The 22440-nt window shown below is 32.1% G+C and overlaps 1 protein-coding gene across 3 annotated transcripts; it reads left to right on the forward strand.

Moving 5' to 3' along the window:
• The first annotated feature begins 538 nt into the window (after nucleotides 1–538).
• LOC105336802 (uncharacterized) lies at nucleotides 539–21472 on the forward strand. 3 transcript variants are annotated; one of them, XR_010708604.1, is made up of 10 exons: nucleotides 539–1273; nucleotides 5762–5859; nucleotides 7082–7755; nucleotides 8172–8278; nucleotides 9719–9950; nucleotides 10412–10643; nucleotides 11334–11456; nucleotides 12334–12505; nucleotides 20647–20776; nucleotides 20866–21472. XR_010708604.1 is itself a non-coding variant. In XM_066069337.1 (9 exons), the coding sequence occupies exons 6-9, from the start codon at nucleotides 10436–10438 to the stop codon at nucleotides 21140–21142; spliced, it is 999 nt and encodes a 332-aa protein (XP_065925409.1). In that variant the 5' UTR covers nucleotides 550–1273; nucleotides 5762–5859; nucleotides 7082–7755; nucleotides 8172–8278; nucleotides 9719–9950; nucleotides 10412–10435; the 3' UTR covers nucleotides 21143–21471. The 3 variants fall into 3 exon arrangements, 1 of the variants encoding a protein (XP_065925409.1); XM_066069337.1 differs by having other exon boundaries at nucleotides 550–1273; nucleotides 20647–21471; XR_010708603.1 differs by lacking the exon at nucleotides 5762–5859 and having other exon boundaries at nucleotides 20647–21472.
• The last annotated feature ends 968 nt before the right edge of the window (nucleotides 21473–22440 follow it).

The raw sequence follows: 22440 nt of genomic DNA on the forward strand, positions 1-22440 counted from the left end.
GACAAAATTGAATGCGCGCTACATAAAGTTCCTTGCATATAGATGTAACTAATCACAGCTCTGTTGCTTACATATATGGCAAGAATACAGTACAGTTTCCCAGTGCAGCAATTCTGTAACCCAGTTACAAACGAAACCAAACCAATATGATATTTACCCTTCCTAATTTAAACTTCAACCATGCTTGAAATTCTGTATATACTAACTAACCCATGTCTCTATACTAAGCTCTGTTCTGAAACAGGGTTACAAGGGTTACGAGGGTTACAGACCCTTGTTTATATACTAAGCTCTGTTCTGAAACAGGGTTACAAGGGTTACGAGGGTTACAGACCCTTGTTTCTATACTTAGCTCTGTTCTGAAACAGGGTTACAAGGGTTACGAGGGTTACAGACCCTTGTTTCTATATAAATCTCTGTTCTGAAACAGGGTTACGAGGGTTACAGACCCTTGTTTATATACTAAGCTCTGTTCTGAAACAGGGTTACAAGGGTTACGAGGGTTACATACCCTTATTTCTATATAAATCTCTGTTCTGAAACAGGGTTACGAGGGTTACAGACCCTTGTTTCTATATAAATCTCTGTTCTGAAACAGGGTAAACAGAGGTATCGAACACAAGATAACAGACTTTAAATTAGGCTATCATTTATAATTTGTGCAATTAAAATTAAAAAATTAATATAACTGTTCATAATAATAATTGTTAAATAAATTAAGTTTATTTCCTTACATGTTCAATCAAAACTCAATAAAATATTTAATGCACTTTCTCAATTCTTTTAAAAATGAAAATACAGGTGTTGTGTATACATGTATTTGTTGCGAGTTGCATGGTCAGCAAAACAAAAGCGGGTATTCTCTTAAGGTGTGAAATTGGTTGACCGTCAGAAGCATTACCTGAATTTACCTGTGAAGAAGATGTACACATAATAGCTCTTAACTTGCTAAATGAAAGAATGCTAATCCATTCTATATGAACTAACACGGGTTTGTATATTACGGATTCGTTGAGCAGAACGAAGCAGAGATGAAGAAGACAATGTAAAGGTGTGAAAATGATTTTCATCAAAAGCATTACGTGAATTATCTTGTGATGGAGATGTACACATCAATGGCTTTCAACTTGCAAGATGAAAGATATTCAGAGAACTTCATAGACTACTTCAGAAGCTAATATATCCTCTGTACAATTTGCATATATCATCATTGTCACCAGTCTGTGAGATAGGTCACAACAAACCTGGAGCCATTAATGCAATATATCTTAAGGTAAGGAAAATTAGATTTTTTTTTAATCACATATTATAAAACTAATTTTTATCCAACGATTAAAAATATTTATAATGCCCTGCTGTTCAGTAAAAGGGTTCTGGCCGGTTGCATTGACATGCAATTATTAGCTTCATTTTTTTTTAAATATGATAAATACAAATACAAATATTTTATTGGCACAAACTCAATTACAATAATTGGCAATTAAGGCCCAATGAATATATAGGAACATCATTGTATGTTTACAATAACTACATGCATATACAATATATATATTTCTACTGATCTATATAGATCAGTTTAACATTTCCTTAGACTAATTGATATCTGTGTTCAAAAGTTAATGAATTTATTAATAACAGTAATTTTTAGAATAGTATGTATTTCACTATTTAAACATACATGTAAATGTATCTTTCTTTGTCCAAGTTATTGGCAATATTTATTTTAATTATCTTTTAAAAATTACTAAAATAGCTGTTCCTTAGATGAGAATAGGCTTTACATTGAAAAAGAAAATGAGTTTCATCTTCAATTGCACCAGTTTTACAAGCATTACAATATCTTTCATTCCTAAATGTGCCATTAAATCTACCACTTTCTATTGCAAGTTTATGTGCACTTAATCTTATTCTACTAATAGAGGATCTCTATAATGTATATCAACATAAGGACTTCTTTTTCTCATATATAATTTTTGAAAAAATGAAAGTTTTTCTGAACTAAAATTTTTTGATGATTGCTCATATATCTACTTGGATAGAGTTGGTCAATGATTCTTTGCTTTATGTTTGGTAAAAAGTGTTGAATTGTGCTTTTATAATTACTAATGTTTGAGAATCCCAAATTATCTAGGATGCCATAAATTTTCTTAGTCCAGGAATTGGAATTGATCATTCCCTGATATAATTTAAATGCCAAAGAATTAGACGTTATCAAGTGATTCCAATATTTAATGCTTGAGAATGAGATTTTAGACCAAAGTGGTAACCTGTTTGATTCTGCCAAACAACCAGCATTAGATGCTTTGCAATGTAATCCAAGAAATGTTACATGAAATTTTTCGATAAGTGAAATATCTTTCCCACTCCCCATATTTCACAACAGTAAAGAAGTACAGGAAGTACAATAGAATCAAAAAGTTTTTCTAAGAGCTTACATGGATTATCAATACCAATTAAAACAATTATATTTATTATTCCTTTAACTATTAAGTCACCAGATCTAAATATAACATTGGTCCCAATCTTCATAAGATAATATTGCACAGTGAAAACATTAAAAATGCTAATTTAACACTGTATAATGTCCAGATAAATTACACAGCCTCCATTAAAAAAAATAATGCTGCATATATAAAAGTTGCTGATTGGCTTGATCAATCCATTCAAGAGACAAATTAAATATTTCTTACAGACAATTTGATTACCGATAACTATCCTAGTAACATGGCATAAACTAAAGGTTTTTTTTATTTTTTTTTTAATTTTTATATTTTTTGCTTTTGAATAATTCTTTTCATGCATATATCTTATAAACAAGAATGCTGATCAGGAATTTAAATGGATTTAGGTAAGCTTAGATTAAGAGGAATAATTGAAATCAATTTAGTACTGGGTAATTTGAAAGTAACCAGTAACACAGAAAGAGTAAAGGATACTAATTTCATGAAATTATTTCTTCTTTCAGTGAGATTAAATGTAAATATTTAATGTATCTGGAAATAATTAATTCATTATATATATATAAGCATCTTTTACAAAGACTGAATATAAGTACTGGTAATGTTCAAATTTTACAAAATTGTATGTGCACTTGTATTGACTTAGTACAAACAAATGATTCTAACAAAGTCAAAAAATGTAATTGTAGATGAACCTAATTATGTAATACTCGCTTGTTACTAATTATAGAATTTTTTTTGGTAAATAAACATAATATATAAACAACTAGCATTTCATCGAAGAAACTACAATATGGCATATATTATCAAGGTCCAAATTATGATGACCTACTGAATATAAACTAGTATGAATCAGTGTTTAACTATTGTAATAACTTTATATCTTATATATATTGTATTACGTCATTTGTTATAAACAAATACCAAACAAACTACAATACGCCCTAATGATAAGGCCTGTACTACAGAAATTCTACAGAAAATGAGGCAAAGAAAACCAATATACACAAAAAAGCAAAAATTACAAAAACATCCAAATTTAATACATTGGCAGAAATTTCAAAAGTTACTTAACATGCTTAATGAAGTTTTCGATTTGGTGCGAAAGAGCAGGAGAGGGTATAAAGCAACTGCACGGTTTCATATAACTTGTTGATAAGTCCATTCCAACAGAAGAGTGGTAGGTTAAAGTAAAAAAATTCTCCCCCACCCCCTTTCGAAACTCATAATGGAAGAAAACTGATTCATCGCATTGATATTGCTCAAGAACTAAATGCACTGTACTTTCTTTTTTTAAGTATTTACCATATTGAAATGAATCAAACTTGCCTGAACATGCATGATCCTGGACCTCCAAAATATGACTTTCATAATTTTGAATACATATACATGTATGTAAGTGATCAGGGTATTCTTGATCAGTAAGTATACTAATTGGCAATTCTAAAGCATGTGGACTTGATGATATACCTCCCAGAATACTTGGTACATGCATGTATTTAAAGGAGACCCAATATTCCATATTTAAACCACTATGTAAATTATTGAACATGTCATTTATTAAGAAAAAATGCCTTTCCTTATTTACGGAACCAAGCACATATTTCAGCTCTATATATTTAAGATTATGGAAAAGATATCGTACTTTTAAATATATGTCTAATTATATTAAGGATCATAATATGTTGTCTAAATACCAATATCTGGTTTTCAACCAAGGGATTCTACTGTTCAGTTGGTAGAAATTTATGATAATTTAATACATATATGTACATGTATTATGTCAAACCGTGATAAAGGTTATTTTAAAGACATACATTTTATATGTTTCCTTATATTTCTTTATTCGATCCCCAATCAATGGCCCTCAGGGGGCATATACATGAAAAAAAAATAATATCATGATGATAACAAATATATAATGAATGAAATAATAGCCTTGAATGTCCAGGTTCATATTACCGGCAACAATTCCGATAATTTATGGAAAAAAAATACCAGCTTTTGAACTTAGTCATTTTTTGGCAAAATAGTGCATATATGGTACCCTCATTGTACGAATAACTCCTCCTACAGTTCTCAAGATATGAAGTTGTTCTTTTGCAGATCAATTGTACATATATCAGAGGTGTGCACATTGCAAGAATTTTGATTTCTGATTATTTATGAAAAAATACCAGCTTTTGAACTTAGTCATTTTTTGGCAAAATAGTGCATATATGGTACCCTCATTGTACGAATAACTCCTCCTACAGTTCTCAAGATATGAAGTTGTTCTTTTGCATATCAATTGTACATATATCAGAGGTGTGCACATTGCAAGAATTTTGATTTCTGATTATTTATGAAAAAATACCAGCTTTTGAACTTAGTCATTTTTTTGGCAAAATATTGCATATACTAGGGTACTCCATTTCACTGGATACGGGTTGACATGGATTATGGATACAGTTCACATAAAAGAAAATCCGGTTTGCTGTCACATTGACAGGTTTTCACTTGTCTTCAATTGTTCATGAAATTGAAGTCTAAAAATTTAGATAATTTGTGTTTTGAGAGAGAGAGAGAGAGAGAGAGAGAGAGAGAGAGAGAGAAAGAGAAAGAGAATTTAAATGTCATCATATAATGCATTTTAAAAATGATATTATGAAGAATAAATAGTTTTACATGAGTTCAAGAAGTGATTTAAGTTTTCAGATGCTATTGAACAGTGTAAATGAAACGTGCATGAATGCAATATTATACAGGCAGTAGTGCATTTATTGTAATGAATAATATACTAAATTCATTATAGCCTAATCTTTTATATCTTTTATAATTACACCACTTTATAAAATGCAAAATAAAAACCCTACTTTATCAATAGGAAGATTTGATAGTCGTGACCTTTTTTACCGGTAGATTGAATTGATCTAGCTCCTTTAGAAGAAGAGCTCTATATATATGGAAATTAATATAAATAATACTAAAATTTAAAAGGTATAATAAATGGGTTTTTTCTTTAATATATAAAAGTTTATAAAATAAAATTTTAGGTAGATATGGTTAATTGGCTGACCATCCAGCCTCCTTTCTTAGACTAGACTATAGACATATTACCGAGACCCAACACCTTCTTTTTTGAAGTGAATATGACTCCTGTTTTGATGATGTTCTAAGATAATCTTTAATCTGTTCATGAATATTAAAATAAAGCCAAGATATTTTTAGCGACTGCATGTGTATGTATTTATTTTACTTGTACCATTAGCAATATTAATTCAGTTCTGTCTAGTAAATATTTTTTTCTCTTTCTTACGCAGGTTGAAGTACCATCATAGTTTAAGTTTGTTTTGGAACCAATGAAAGAGCACTTGAATTTGATTCCTCTCATCCAGCCAAAGTCTCTGCTAGAATTAAGGTAAGGTTTGTGATTATATATTGAATGAATGAATGTTTATTGATTTTTAATTTTTAGGTCACCAGAGTCATTATGTGACCTGAAGCAATTACGGTAGTCTTCATCCCTGTTGTCGTTACAACATTTAAAACTTCTTGGTTTGAAAACCAATTGAGGTCAAGATTGTTCAAATGTAATATGCCATGCATCTTCGGGGTACAAATTTTCCTCCTTTTCTCCACACATTCAGTAAGAAAAATTGTATTCAAAATTGGGTAGAACAGGAGGGCCTATACCAAAATTGTAAATTTCATGTCCTCTGGGAAAGAGGTTTTATCTCGAGCGTGGGGCCAAAATGGTCATATAATGTAATGCATTTATTGGGGGAGGGTGACTGTATATTATTTAAAGAATTTGATTATCATACCCGCACTTTCTAAAGAAAGTTTGGGTATATTGTTGTTAACCCTGTACTTTCTGTCTGTCCGTCTTTCACATTGTATTCTCAAACTGCTCTTACATCTTATAAACCAGCAAACTGAACTCCTAGAGTTCGATATAGTTTGGCATGTTGTTTTGTAAAGAGGTTTCAAAAATTCTCTAGTACCGGTAGTCTTGGGGTCAAATGATTGGTATAAAATGACTTTTTTCCACCAAAAAACCTCCTTCCTCAAACTACTCCTTCATTTTCAACAATAGACAATTAAATCATCTCTTGAAATATGTTTTGGGCTGTTTTAGGGCTATAAAATGACGCGCAATAAGGTTGCGGAAATTTCAGTTTTGTCAATTTTGGGGGTTATTTACGTGACTGAAAGATGATCAACAAACACAAAATGTTAAAATTATTAAAAAATTTAAAATTCACATGCAAGCTAGCGAATGGTTCAACTCCAGATTGTACATAAATGTCAAGATATAAATAAAGGTGTATCTCATTTTTTATAAAATTTATAATTTTAAAAAACTACTAGAAATAGCATGTAGCCTTCTTTTTGATCAAAACTGTTACAAGATAGTGTTATTTAGAGGAAAACACTGGGTATTACTGTTTTATGACATTAACATCTACCGTAGTTCTATTCTGGTCTTGAATTGATTTTAATGAAAGAAATGAGTACATAATTATATTGAAATTTAGAAAAGAGGATTGCAAAGACCTTTTAAAAGAATATTGAATCTTATGTTTGTTGTCATGATAGAGATATTTATCTTATATGTTTATATATATATATATATATAGATGGAGAAAAAAACAGCAAAGAAGAGAAAATTCCGGACACCAAAGTCACCAAAGAAGAATGAAGTTGAGCCAGTAAGGGATATGTTAAGAGGCATATCAATTTCCAGAACACAGTCCTGTGATGAGACAGCCTTGATCATTATAGCAAAGCATGGATTTGAGAAATTTGTGACATTGCGCTCCGCTTGCCATCATTTGCCTGCAACTTTTCCTAACAGAGTGACTTTTATCAAGAACATTGTGTTTGATCTAAATATTCCTGGTTGTGAAGTAGAAGAATTTGCGGCATCTTGTTATGCAACAAAACAAACAGGAGTTGACCAAATGACTGACATATTTCAAAGTCAACTTTTGAAAGCCAGTAGCCATTTTGGAGAGCCTTACATGGTGTTCCAGGTCCCTAATGTAGACTCATGCTTATTTTGTGGTGGAATGGTTTACGGAGAAAAGCCAGCCAGAGTTACAATTTTCACCCTCAAAGGACCTTTTCCTGGATTAAAATCATCATTAAAGTGCAGACGGTGCCATGCAAGATTTAATGCAGACATGTATCACGAAGTCTCTGGGCCTAGCTTTTATTATCCAAATCCTGAAATGGCATGTGGAAATATTGTGCAAGCATCAAATAGAGTTGGTTTCACCAAGGACTTGTATGAGCTTCTGTGTGAATCAGGGTATGTTCTGTTTGAATTCACAGCTATAGATTGTTCAAATCAAGATACATGTACTAAAATTAAGATTAGTATAAGTAATTTCCTATTTCATTTTGGCATAGACACTTTGTTCAAATCATGTGAAGCCGAAATTCAGGGGCTTGCTTAAATGAAAACATTTGACCATGACGTATCAACAAAATATATCTCTACAATCCAATTTTCATCATTCTCAATATGGTAATAACATAATTGCATTTTTATTTGCAAAATAATTTAAGAGCAATGGATTGATGATCAATGAGACGTCGTAAATTTTGACTCTATAACCTCTGAAAATGTTCACTCAGATTAAATTATTTCTATCATAAATCAGTACCATTAATAAAAGATGATTGCAAATATTAAATTGTTAAAACTTAATCTTTTACTTGCAGGAATCATGCCTTTGTATCTGCACAGGCTTTTGCTGAAATATACAACACTGTCTTTGCACGCCACATATCTCTCGTGGATCAGAAGACTAGGCAAGATCCTCATTCTGGTAGGCGTCTCAATAAGTACAAAGAGGGGCTAAATTAATGGTCAACAATCTAACCAATCTAAAATTTTATGATGTGGTTTGTTTAGCGATAAACTTTTAACAGGCAAGCCGTAAAGAGAAAGTCCATCAAATTTTCCTTTTAACTTTGGGTATTTTTCTATATTTTCATACAGAGCTTTTCTTCTAAAGGAGATCAATACAGTCCAAAAATGGCCACAGTTGTCAAACTCTCTTAATGATAGAAAAAATATACCACATGTAGAGGTGCCTTTATTAGAACAGGCTGTTATTTATTTTTCCCCTATAATTTTATTTATCAAGACATTTTCTTAATTATTCACTAATTAAGCTCTTTTGTTTCCAACAGAAAACCTTCTTGTTAAGGTCTATAAAAAAATTGTGTGTTTAGGGTAACACTGATGAAAAAATTAGGTTAGGTAGGTAGGGAATTTTTTTTTTATCATATTTTTTTCTGCATGAATCCTAAGAATGTTTGTTTGTGTCATAATTAAAAATGGGTTTTTAAAAGAAATAATAAAAAAAATCACCATTGGATAAAAAAAGACATAAAAATGGTAGGATTGGGGCATTTTTGTAGGTTAGGTATGTCAGGTTACCCTAAACACACACCTTTTTTTAGGCCTGATGCTTTGTTTTTTTCCCTTTATTATTATCATTAAGGACTACCATTTCAAGATTCCGCCTATTTAGATGAAACATTCAGGTTTTTCTCTATTCAAAATTTGTAAGGAAGTCAAAAAGATATATATTAGATTTTATGTTTTTGTCTGTTCACAATTTAAAAAAAAAAGTATCAAAGACATGTACGGTAGTTAATTATACATGTAGCCACGGTGCACTGGATGGCAAGAAAAACCCAAATTTTTTTTTATATTTCTTGTTTAAACTGCAATATTTTCCCATCATCTTGTAATAGTTATAATAGAGAAAACCTCTTGTTGTTTAAAAGAAGATTGCATCTACTTCACCAATATTATTGCATGAAAATTTGAATTTATTTTATAGTAACATTTTGTACTATTATACTTTCATGTTAAATATTGAAATCTTATTGGTTTAGATGCATTTGGTAATCTGTTCTATTACCCTCAGGGTTAGCAACACACTTGGCAACGTGTAACACAACGAACTGGTACATGCGCGTAAATTATGCGCGTCGATTCGCCATAGAATTCACTAAAGCAATAAAATTTCCTTTCAAATAAAGACATTCAGTATAATAAAATAAATAGTGCCTGTTTGGGAGGGTAACTGTTGAAATTGACACCCCTCGAAAACCACTCTCAACCTCCGCTTCGCGTCAGTTTACAATGGTTTTCTCAGGCTTTCAATTTCTACAGTTACCCTCCCAAACAGGCACTATTTATATAATGTGTATGAATCGGTATATTAAAAAATATTTATTATTACCATTTTTAGAGTACCTAAATGAACCCCAGTGCCAAGTCTTCATGACCAGAAAAAAACACCATGGAGGCTTTTTTCAATGGAGAGTTGGAGAATGAGCTACGGGACCGAAAACTTGTGGACACAGTCTCCTTCAGTGAAGACGCATCCAGGGAAAAGGTCATGAAGCACATTGACACTTTGAGAAGGACAGAGCTCTATCCTCACCCACAAGACGAATGATCAGAAAAATGCAAACAAAGAGGTAATAATCCAATAAAATTAATGTACTGATTTAAGAGGACTGGATGGTCATGGCCATTTTAAGACTAATTAAGTACATGTATATTTGTCTTTTAAGGAAAATATAGAAATACCAAAATTTGAAATGTTTATGATATGGATTTTTTCCTTGACTAAATGTTAGTGTACATTTAACCAAATCATATCAAATTCAAGGTTAATTTGTTGACCATCAAGCCTTCTTAATCTACGGTTTTTGATTTGAATTGTGTTGTTTAGTTCTTATATTATGATGAAAGATTTTAAAGAAAGGAAAGTAAAAAACAAAAATTGTCACATACCCACAGAAGTAGTTACATGAAATTTGATGGGAATTATAAAGCATATACCGTCAGATACTGGCAACACAACACCCTCACGAGTATTTGTTTAAAAGAAATGTACAGGCATTAACAATGGGTGCTCAATAAATTTTATTAACAGGCTGTGACAACTTGAGGATAGTAGATGGCTGTTGGAAGCTTTGTTTTCCTTCCTCATTGCATGATGGCAGTCCCTATGGAAATTGATGGTTACCCCCTACTCCATTTTCCAAATGTATGCACCAATGAGCCTTCACCAAATGCAGTTTTTTGTGAGAAGCATTTACTCATATTGCAACGCCACAACATACCAACTGACAAGAAAGCATTTCTAGAATACATTGGTTGTAAAGGTAATTTTTGCAACGTTTATATATAATGCTTTTGGATACATTCCTAAAGTTTGATAGCAATTCAAGAGGGAAATTGAGTGAAATATTGAAAGTGAATTTTTTATTTTTTCTATAAATTAAATGATTTAAAATTTCTTAAATGTTTTGGATATTATAAATCAACGTCAGACCTGATGTTTTTGCTAAAATTTTACCACAAGACCCGAAGCACAGAGAGGGGTTCTAACTCAATATAGAAATAAAGGTAAAAAGTTTAGACCTAAAATGAATGTAGTAAATGCCAGGATCTGTTAATTAATGCTTAAAACAAATTAAGAGATGGAAAACCAGCTTGAAAAAGAACTTTAGCCGGTAAATTGAAGTAATGTAAACAAAAACAGGGCACAAGCCTTGTTTACGTGACAAAAATTGTGAGCCATGTATCGTGCTTTAAACTTTACTAATGACTCTCAAATTTCATTTGGTCATTGGAAATTTAAGGCATTCCAAAAGCATTGTAAATAATAAAACCAGAAAAATAGAATTTGACCAAAATCGTGACCATGCTGCTTTCAGAACAACAAAGCTACAATTAAATTGACTCAAAACAGAAACAAGATCATGATTATTTGTTACTTTATGTATTTATCTTATAGGCTCAAATGCATTTGTTTTTCTATCATCTTAAACATTACTTATTTTTTTTAACAGCAAATCCTGGCAGTCATGAGGATATCCAAAGAGTTGATGAAAAAGTTCTTGCTTTTATGCATAAACTTATGTGCAAGGATGAGCGCATGAAAACTACAGGAAGTAATGCGGTTACTTTTCAAGGTATGATTATTTAAAAATATATAATAAAGAGGTTAATATTGACACTTTAAAATACACCATATAAATGTTTAAACTTGTTATAACCAAATTTTGACCATGAATATTTAAGAAATAAACAATGTTATTTAGTGAACATGGCATTATGAATTGCAATTGCTCTGTTGGCATTTTCCGTGATGTGCGCTATCGCATCATGGAAAATATGCCGGCAGAGCAGTTTCTATTCATAATGCCATGTTCACTGAATAATCGTTGTTTATTACTTATATTTGCATTTCACCACCCGCAAATACCCTGTATAAGCTTTAGCCCATGACATTTAGCAGTTGCATCAAAAATAAACATTCAGACTGTAATGTATATTTTTAATTCATATAGATTTGTTAACAGAATCAATGATATGTTATAACAGTACTTCCTTTAAAATTTTATTCTAGGACATGTTTAAATCAAATACATCAATTTTATGGAGTTGGAGAAAAACACATGATGCATTGTATATATTAGTTTAAATCTATAACGTCATGGAAAAGTATATGACGTCACACCTTTATGACATCATAGTATACAAATAGAGTAATAAGCCAATTGCGATAATAGAAAAATAATTGCAGTTCCTCCCTATGGACTTACAGTGGGAAAGAACAATGGATATGCAAATATTAATATATGATGTGAAATTGTTAAATATTATATTGTGGTAGTGTTATTTATCTTACATCTTATTTATAATGACATTAAACTTGCTGACTAACACATAGAAAAATAGTGACGTTTATTTATGATTTGTGTTCAGAAACTTTTCTGTTCACCTTTACAAATATATAAATAGGCATTAAATGTACATGTTCCATAAATTTCTCTTATATCTTAATAGGTACCGACAAGCTGGTGAGAAAATTCCATCAACGTGTACTGAATAGTAATCAGGAATTGCCTAGCTGCAATAAAGACACTGGGGAGAAATCCAGACTAAGACAACGTTCTCGAGGTCACTTTGTTACTGTTACAGGAGGTGGACACATTCTACGGTTTAATCCTCTATTTAAGTAAGTCATATTTTTTTCCTGTATGTATATTTCTGTGAAATATTTTTTAAATTAGATCATTTACGCGTGCATGTTAAGGCTTCCCGAATGATTTCACAGTAATGTGTAAAAGTCACTTGTCTATTTTGCTTTAGAACGTGACATCATTAACTTCGATGTCATGCTCTGCTCATGGAATTGTATAGTAACATTATTTATAAGTGAATTTCATTGAACATACATACAAATGCTTCTTTAATTTACACTGAAGCCGTTGTTAAATACTAGTGATGTTATATTTAATATAATGAATATTGAGCAACTATCAAATAATCAGCAGCTCTAAAGCTTAATTTGTATTAGGTGAATGACTATTTATAATTTAACTTATGGTTTGGAGACTCTCCCTGTTACTTGTAAAATACATGTATTTCAATTAAAATATTTTAATATGTATTGCTAGATAACAATGAAAGTGAAATGAACAAAACTCACAGGACTGACAACATATACCGGGACGTAGCTGGTCATTTTGCACTTTAAACTCATTTGAAGAGTTATTTCCCTTTGATGAAATCAAGAAAAATTTAATTATTTTGTCAAAAAAAGTATTTTAGAGTAGAAAAAGATTTACCAAGAGAAATTTAAAAAACATTATTAACCAGGCAGTAATAAATTAAGATTGCATTGATGTCTATGGAAACCAGCATATTTAAAAAAAAAAAAAAAACCCATTATATATCAATAAATGCTTCGGTGGAAAGATGCATTTCATCATTAGGAATGCAAAAACTATTGAAAATAAATTGTATACCGTATATATTTTTTTTAGAATTAATTTATTTTAAAAAATGTATAAAAAATCACCTCTGACTCATTAATACAAGTTTGCAGTATGGGGGTTCAAATCAAAAGACCAAATTATTAAGGTCTTCCGTTTCCAACGGAAGACCTTATTGTTATTCTTCGGTTTCTTTTTCCCTATTATTAAGGTCTTCCGTTTTCCAACGGAAGACCTTATGGTTTTCGTTCGGTTTCTTTTTCCCTATTATTAAGGTCTTCCGTTTTCCAACGGAAGACCTTATTGTTTTCGTTCGGTTTCTTTTTCCCTATTATTTTTATTTTTCTTTTTTTTTCCAACCAATTTTGTGTACGCGATTTCTCTAAAACTACTTCACCGATTTACATGAAACTTTCAGGTCTGATAGCTAATGATCTGAACCTTATTGGAAATTTTTTTAAATGATGACGTCACTTCCGGTTTTGAGTTATTCACAATTTGACGATTTTCAGAGGGTCGGCTTGTCCAGGGGTAAACTCCTAAACGCTTTGAGATATTGAGTTCAAAATTTCAGGGATTGTAGACAAAAGGTTGTAAATCTGACATGTGGTATATATATTTTCCTGTGACCAAAAGCGCCGAAGCTCGCCCGAGCTCGAAAATTACAGTTAAAAAAGCGTCGTGATTTTTCGTGGTTTTCTTTCAATATCTCTTTCCTCGATTGTATTTTGTTATAACATGTAAAACAAAAAATCTTTATAAAGCCAAGAGCTTTTATGTGACATCAGGAAAAAGGGACTGGCCCTTCAAATAAGGGACTGAGGGGGCTCTAAAGTCTTTTAATGATAACTTTTTACCGTGAAATATTTTGTGGTACGTTATAGAAACAATTATGTTCATTCTAACGTTATTTACCTACACATGGCAATCATTTACTCTTATGTAACATAATTAGGGGATTTAAGGGGCCAGAAGTCCAAAAATTTGATGCTCAATATCTCAAAATGGAGGAAAATTTTGAAAAGCAATATTGAACAAAAGATGCTCAAAACCTTGAGCTTAACAATCTGCAACCATAATTTCTTTGTTATGCTGTCCCTAAAAGGAGTTAGAGGGTCGGCCCCTGAAACGACCCTCTCAAGATATCTCGAGAACGGTACAAAATTTCTAAACACTTGTTGAACAAAATGTGTTTTAATTGACAAGAACATTCTTATGAAATCAAGAAAATGGGGCTGGCCCTTAAAATAAGGGGCTGAGGGGGCTCTAAAGTCTTTTAATGGTAACTTTTTACTGTGAAATATTTTGTGATACGTAATAGAGCCAATTATGTTCATTCTAAGGTTATTTAGCTATACATGGTAATCATTTACTCCTATGTTATGTAATTAGGGATTTTAAGGGGCCAGAAGTCCAACACTTTGATCTTCAATATCTCGATATAGAGGAAAATTCTAGAAAGCAGTATTTAACAAAAGATGCTCAAAATAATGTGCTTAACAATGTACAACCATATTTTGTTTGTTATCTGGACCCTAGAAAGAGTTTAAGGACCGGATATCAAAACGATTTTTCCCAGATATCTCAAAAACGGTAACCAATTTCTAAACACTTATTAGCGGTACACAAAAATACCTTTTAATTAAAATGAATGAAAATGAGCTGATCCTTCAAATAAGGGTCACCAAAGGGATAGATAGTCTTTCACCCATTACACTCATAGATTCCGCCTCCTTTACCGGATAAGTTTCGTTGACGAAGATCAAGAGTAAGGTCATTCCTTATTCTAAAAATCGGACGGAAGACCTCCTCGTTGCTCGCAACGAGATCGTGTCTAGTTATTATTTTTTTTTTCTTACAAAATTTGTGCAGGCGATTTCTCGGAAATGGCTGAACCGATTTTCGTGAAACTTTCAGATCTAATAGATATTAGTCCGAACTTAATATAGATTTTTTTATTTTGATGACATCATTTCCGTTCTTGAGAAAATGACGTTTTAGTAATTTTCAGAGGGTCGGCTTGTCCAGGGATCTCCTCCTAAACGGTAAAAGATATTGAGTTCAAACTTTCAGGGATTGTAGACAAGAGATTGTAGATGTGCAATTTGGCATTCAAATTTGTCATGCTCAAAAGGCGTTAAAGCTCGCCTGGTCCCGAAAATTGAGACTAAAAAAAGTCGTAATTTTTCATGGTTTTCTTGGTTTATCTCTTTTCTGAAAAATATCTTGTTAACACATGTAATGCAAAAAAAGTCTATATTTACAAGACCTTTCATTTGATATCGAGTAAAAGGGGCTGGCCCCTAAAATTAGGGGACCAATGGGTTCTAAAGTCTTTCATCTGTAGCCCTTTACTGAGGGATATTTTGTGAACAGTTATAGAAGTAAATATTTTTATTTTACAGTTATGTATCCAAGCAATGTAATGATTTTATCATGTGTTACGTAATTAGGGGTTTTTAGGGGCCAAAAGTCCAGAATTTTGATTACATTTATCTCAGAAAGGAAAACTATTTTGAATTGCAGTATAGAAGAAAAGATGCTCAAAATGATGTATTAAATCATATGTAATTTTCAAAATTTCGTTAAACTGCCCCTATAAGGAGTTAAGGGATCGGCCCCTAAAATGTTCTTTCCCATATATCTCAAGAACGGTAACGAATTTCTAAACAGTTGTTGAACAAAATGTGTTCAGATTTAAATGACCTTTTATTAGATATCAAGAAAAAGGAGCTGGCCCCTAAAATTAGGGGTCCAAAGGGCTCTAAAGTCTTTTATTTGTAGCCTTTTACTGAGGGGTATTTTGTGAACGGTTATAGAAGCAAATATGTTTATCTCACAGTTATGTATCCAAGCAATGTAATGATTTTATCATGTGTTACGTAATTAGGGGTTTTTAGGGGCCAAAAGTCCAGAATTTTGATTACATTTATCTCAGAAAGGAAAACTATTTTGAAATGCAGTATAGAAGAAAATATGCTCAAAATTCAGGGGTGTGCAATTACAAAATTTGGCCACTAGCCCAGGGGCTAGTGGTAGTACCAAAGTTACTAGCCCAAGATTCAAAGTTACTAGCCAGACTATTTCGGACATGTCAACATTTCATTTTATAAAAAAAACCTAAATTTTATGTACATATTTTTTTCTCCTGTATGATACTAGTATATAATTATTAATATATGAAATATTTATTACTTGCATATTTTTTGTGGTAGACTAGTTCAAAAATATTCAACTTCATTGATCTCTCAAATTTTAGTTACAAAATTGGTTTGGGTACTGTTTATATACATGTAATAAAACCCAAACATAACATTGTGAATGTGAACACTCTATAAAATCACTGCAACTATATAATCTATGTGTGCATGCATTTTATCCTGTTTAATTTCCATGTACAAAATACAACTATGCAATCAATTACGTAATGGTAAATTTTAAATAAAAATAATGGAAAATGCACAAATAATAATATGCAAAATATGAATATTTTTTTAATTCACCAAGCAGGTCACTTTAAAATGTGTTCATGAGAATAGTTAGTGCAGAAATTTATAATTCTCTGTAATGCATCTCTCTCTCTCTCTCTCTCTCTCTCTCTCTCTCTCTCTCTCTCTGTAAAAAAAATTATATTAAAAAAGCCAATGAATACATATTAAAGGAAAAGGAATCATTTTACAGTGATGTCACTTGAAACAGCTACACAGGTAACTACGGAAGCCATGTGCAGTGAGGCGTGACTATCTCGTCTAGCCACTGGTCAGGTCAACACTGCCACACACTGTCGGTAAAACTTCAAAGTGTGAAACTTACAGCAGAGTGTTTTTTCTCAGAAGAATGTAGCACGAGAAAAAAATGCTTAAGAAATTTTTAATCTATCATGACTTAAAAGGAGCAGATATTATGCCTCTGTGATAACAATGACGATACACTTTTCCTACTAAGACACTGCAAATTTATCGGCATATTTTGCCAACTCTGGTTATGATTTACTAGACCGACGGGCTACCACAGTTAATGTTTTAGCTAGCCCGACCTCTAAAATCGGTAGCCCCGGGCGTCGGGCGATGGTAATTGCACACCCCTGGTCAAAATGATGTATTAAATTAATACAATTTCCAAAATTTTGTTAAGCTGTCCCTATAAGGAGTTTAGGGATCAGCCCCTTAAATGTTCTTTCCCATATATCTCAAGAACGGTAACGAATTTCTAAACAGTTGTTGAACAAAATGTGTTCAGATTTAAATGACCTTTTATTTGATATCAGAAAAGGGGGCTGGCCCCTCAAATTAGAGAACTTAAGGGCTCTAAAATCGTTTATCTGTAGCTCTTTACTGAGGGAAATTTAATGAAAGGCTATATAAGCAAATATGTTTATTTTACAGTTCTGTATCCACGTAATGTAATGATTTATTCATGTGTTATGTAATAATGATATTTTAGGGGTCAAGAGTCCATAAACTATGACCACCTATATCTCAAAAAGTAAAATTTTTTGAAATGCAGTATAGAAGAAAAGATGCTCAAAATGATGTACCTTACAAAATGCAACCTTCAAAATTTGGTTCAGCGGCTCCAATAAGGAGATAATGGACTGGCCCCTAAAACTTTTTTCTCTCAGATATCTCAAGAACAGTGACGAATTTCAAAACATTTGTTGAACAAAGCTCTTATCCCTGAAACAAAATAGTATCTGGCCCTTAGAATGTAGACCCTGTTTTTCTATTTTAAATCATGTTTAGCTGTTAAATAGCAAAATCAAGATCGAACATATATCTCAAATTCTAAAATCAGACGGAAGACCTCCTCGTTGCTCGCAACGAGATCGTGTCTAGTTTTTATTCTTTTTTTTCCTTCCCATTTTTGTGCACGCGATTTCTCAGAAACGGCTCAACCGATCTCCATCAAATTTTCAGATGTAATAGATGGTGGTCTGAACCTGATAGCAATTTTTTTGCATAGATGACGTCACATCCGTTTTTGAGATATTGAGATTTTTCTAAATTTTATATGGGTATTTTGTCTGCGGCCGTTCTCCTAAATTATAAGAGATTTTGAGCTCAAATTTCTACAGTTGGTAAAGGAAAGATTGAAGTTTTGCATGATTGTTGTTTTGTATGTTTAGCACTTTTGGCGCCAAAGCTCGCCATAGCTTGAAAATTGACATTAAAAAAGCGTCGTTAATTTTTGTGCTTTTCTCTCTTTATCTCTTTTCTGGAAAATATTTTGTTAAAACATGTAATGTAAAAAAAGTTTATATTTACAAAATCTTTCAGCTAATTTCAAGAAAAAGGGGCTGGCCCCTCAAATTAGGGACCTAGAGAGATCTAAAATCTTTTACCCGTATCTCTTTACCGAGGGATATTTTGTAATAGATTATAGAAGCAAATATGTTTATCTCAATGTTATGTATTCAAGCAATGTAATGGTTTTATTATATATTACGCAAATAACGGTTTTTAGGGGCCAAAAGTCCAAAATTTTGATCACCCATATCTCCGAAAGGAAAAATATTTTGTAATGCAGTACAGAAGAAAAGTTGTTCAAAATGATGTTCTCAACAAAATGCAATCGTCATAATTTCGTTAAACGGCCCCTAAAAGGAGATAGGGGCCGGCCCCTAAAACCTTCTTTCTCATATATCTCCAGAACGGTAACGAATTTCTAAACACTATTGAACAAATTTTGTGTAGAATTAAATAACCTTTCATTTGATATGAAGAAAAAGGGGCTGGCCCCTCAAATTAGGGGACCAAAGGGCTCTAAAGTCTTTAATCTGTAGCCCTTTACTGAGCGATATTTTGTTAAATGTTATAGAAGCAAATGTGTTTATCTCAATGTTATGTATTCAAGCAATGTAATGATTTTATCATGTGTTACGTAGTTAAGGGTTTTTAGGGGCCAAAAGTCCAAAATTTTGATCACCCATATCTCAGAAAGGAAAAATATTTTGTAATGCAGTACAGCAGAAAAGTTGCTCAAAATGATGTTCTCAACAAAATACATTCTTCAAAAATTCGTTAAACGGCCCCTATAAGGAGTCATGGGATTGGCCCCTAAAACCTTTCTCATATATCTCCAGAACGGTAACGAATTTCTAAACACTTGTTGAACAAAATGTGTTTAGAATTAAATATCCTTTCATTTAATATCAAGAAAAAAGGACTGGCCCCTAAAATTAGGGGACCAAAGGGCTCTGAGGTCTTTTATCTATAACACTTTATTGAGGGGTATTTTGTGAATTGTTATAGAAGCAAATGTGTTTATCCTGCAGCTATGTATCAAAGCAATGTATTGGTTTTGTCATGTGTTTTGTAATTAGGTGTTTTAAGGGGCCAAAAGTCCAAAATTTTGATCACCCATATCTCAGAAAGGAAAAATATTTTGAAATGCAGTACAGAAGAAAAGTTTTTCAAAATGATGTTCTTAACAATATACAACCTTCAAAATTTCGTTAAACGGCCCCTATAAAGAGATAAGGGATCGGCCCCTAAAACCTCCTTTCTCATATATCTCTAGAACGGTAACGAATTTCTAAACACTTGTAGACAAAATGTGTTCAGAATTAATTGTCCCTTCATTTGAATCCATAAAAAGGGGGCTTTTCCCTAAAATTAGGGGACCAAAGGGCTCTAAAATCTTTTATCTATAACCCTTTATTGAGGGATATTTTGTTAAATGTTATAGAAACAAATGTGTTTATCTTATAGTTATGTATCAAAGCAATGTAATGATTTCATCATGTGTTACGTAATTAAGGGTTTTTAGGGAGATAAGGGATCGGCCCCTAAAACCTTCTTTCTCATATATCTCCAGAATGGTAACGAATTTCCTAAACACTTGTTGACAAAATGTGTTCTGAATTAAATGTCCTTTCATTTGAATCCAAAAAAAGGGACTTGCCCCTTAAATTAGGGGATCAAAGAGCTCTAAAATCTTGTATCTTAAGCCCTTTAATGAGAGCCATTTTGTGAAAGGTTATTAAAGCTAGATTAGGTATAACACGTTTATATATCCTAACATTATAATGATTTTCTCTTGCGTTACCCAATCAGGGTTTTTTTATTGACCAGAGGTAAACAAGTTTGATCTTTTCTATCTTAATTGAAAGAAATGTAAGTATTTAAAAAGCAAGAGAACTTATAAAAAGCAATACAATAAAGCATAAGTAATTCATTCCTTTTTCCATAACATGTTTTGTTGTCGAAAATCAAAGTCGATGATGTCATATTTCATTCTAAAAATCGAACGGAAGACCTCCTCGTTGCTCGCAACGAGATCGTGTCTAGTTACATTTATAATTGTATTCTTTACTTTTGCAAAGTGTCTAAAGGACTTACATGGTAGTTTATTAACTTTCTATATCATGTTTGTTCAATAGGTCAGAGAGTCCCAGCCAGGCCTTCATGTCGATTGTACAGATGATGTACTCTGAACTGAAGGAACTGACAGAGGACGAACAAAGGAGAAGACTTCAAGATTACACACTGTGTTATGATAATATTTGCAACGTTGATGCATTAGGAGCAGCCAAAGAAGATCTTCCTCTTCCTGGGCCACTTTCAGACATGTGGAAAACAGTAAAGAAGGTCATCGACAGACTTCACATCCGTAACCACAAGGACCAAAAGTGTCATGAACTCTATCATCCAGATGACAACCTCCCATCATCTTATAACACAATGGCTGGAGAACAAACTTTTGCTTGGATGTCAAGATTCAAGAAGATTGTCAACTCTATGACCCAAACGCATCACCTCTTCTTCCTGCATAGGATGTGTGATCGGAGAAACAAATATACCTCTTCTTGCTTCAAAGAGGGAAGAGAGCCTGTCCTACCCGGTGTAAATAGAGGAATCACCAGCCATGGCTTGTAACCAAGACTCATGTGTGTGTTTTAGACAGTTCTTTCAAAACTGCTGAAAAGCCATCTTCTATTGCTACTAGCAACAATCAAAGTGTGCTCCAGTTTGTGACCATTTTAGTTGGTGTATAAATGCTTTACCTTATTAAATGATTTAGAACTTCAGACTAAAATCAAATTTCTATATTGTTGTCCTGTAAAAAATTCTTTCTTACATAAAAAATGCAGTGTAACATATTTCATTATTTTAACATTAATTTACCATGCAGCCATATCAATGATGCAAATCAACTTTCTTTAATGATTAATTTCTGAGTTAATAATACTTGAATTATAGTTAACTGTAATTAATAAATTGGATCTTTATACAGTTTTATTTGTTGGTATTTGTTTTCTTCAGTATATAATATTTAATGGGACCAAGACAGGTATTGAGCACATTCTTTTAGCAACTATGGGGCATTTAACGTTTAAAGCCCTTAAAATTAAGGTGAAAAAGGTTTATGTAAGTAGGATATGTTTATGTATCCTAGGTCAGGGGATGGGGGTGTTGGAAGGCATATTGTACACTATCATCTCCTTGCTGTAATGTTCATATTGTATTATGAACTAGTTTACAATTTAGAGTACATACAGGGGAGAATGTCATCAAGATATTCATTATATTATGGGGTTTAAAAGTAAAGACTTTGATCACTCCGTTTTCCTTTTTGTAAATTTCCCTAATAATTCTCTTAAAAATCAGAGAGAGAGAGAGAGAGGTGTCAAAATATTAAGGAGTGGGGCATAAGTGTCACCAAGTGTTGAATGGCTAATTATTGAAACACCTAATTATTCATGCAATATTGGATCCCCTAATTTAAAGCAAAGAATATATATCCATGTGTTTACTTGGATTTCCAAAATCTGTTAAAACATCATAAGTAATTGCACATTTATAAATAAAATCATAATAATTTTGGGTTTTCTCAACACATAATTAATGCAGTTAAAATTATCCAAAATCTGTTTACTAAGTGTATATACCAGAACATCCATTGTCTCTATAAACTGACAATGTTGGTGCCTGCACACAATGAGATACAACAAGCCACAATATTTAAAGCAATATAAGCTGCAATTTTCATGCTGAATTTTTTTTTATTATAATAAAAATATCATGATTTTTAGATTTCTGTTAGCCTTATTTTTGTGTTAAAAGTCATTAAGAAGCCTTAGTTGAAGCAAAAATGAATTATTGTCCTGTACAAAATTTGATCTGCTAGATATTCCTTAGAAGAGAAATCTTTCTTCTGACCAAAAAAAAGAAAG

This window comes from Magallana gigas, chromosome 8 (assembly GCF_963853765.1).
Source record: "Magallana gigas chromosome 8, xbMagGiga1.1, whole genome shotgun sequence".
NCBI classification, from domain to species: Eukaryota; Metazoa; Mollusca; class Bivalvia; order Ostreida; family Ostreidae; genus Magallana; species Magallana gigas.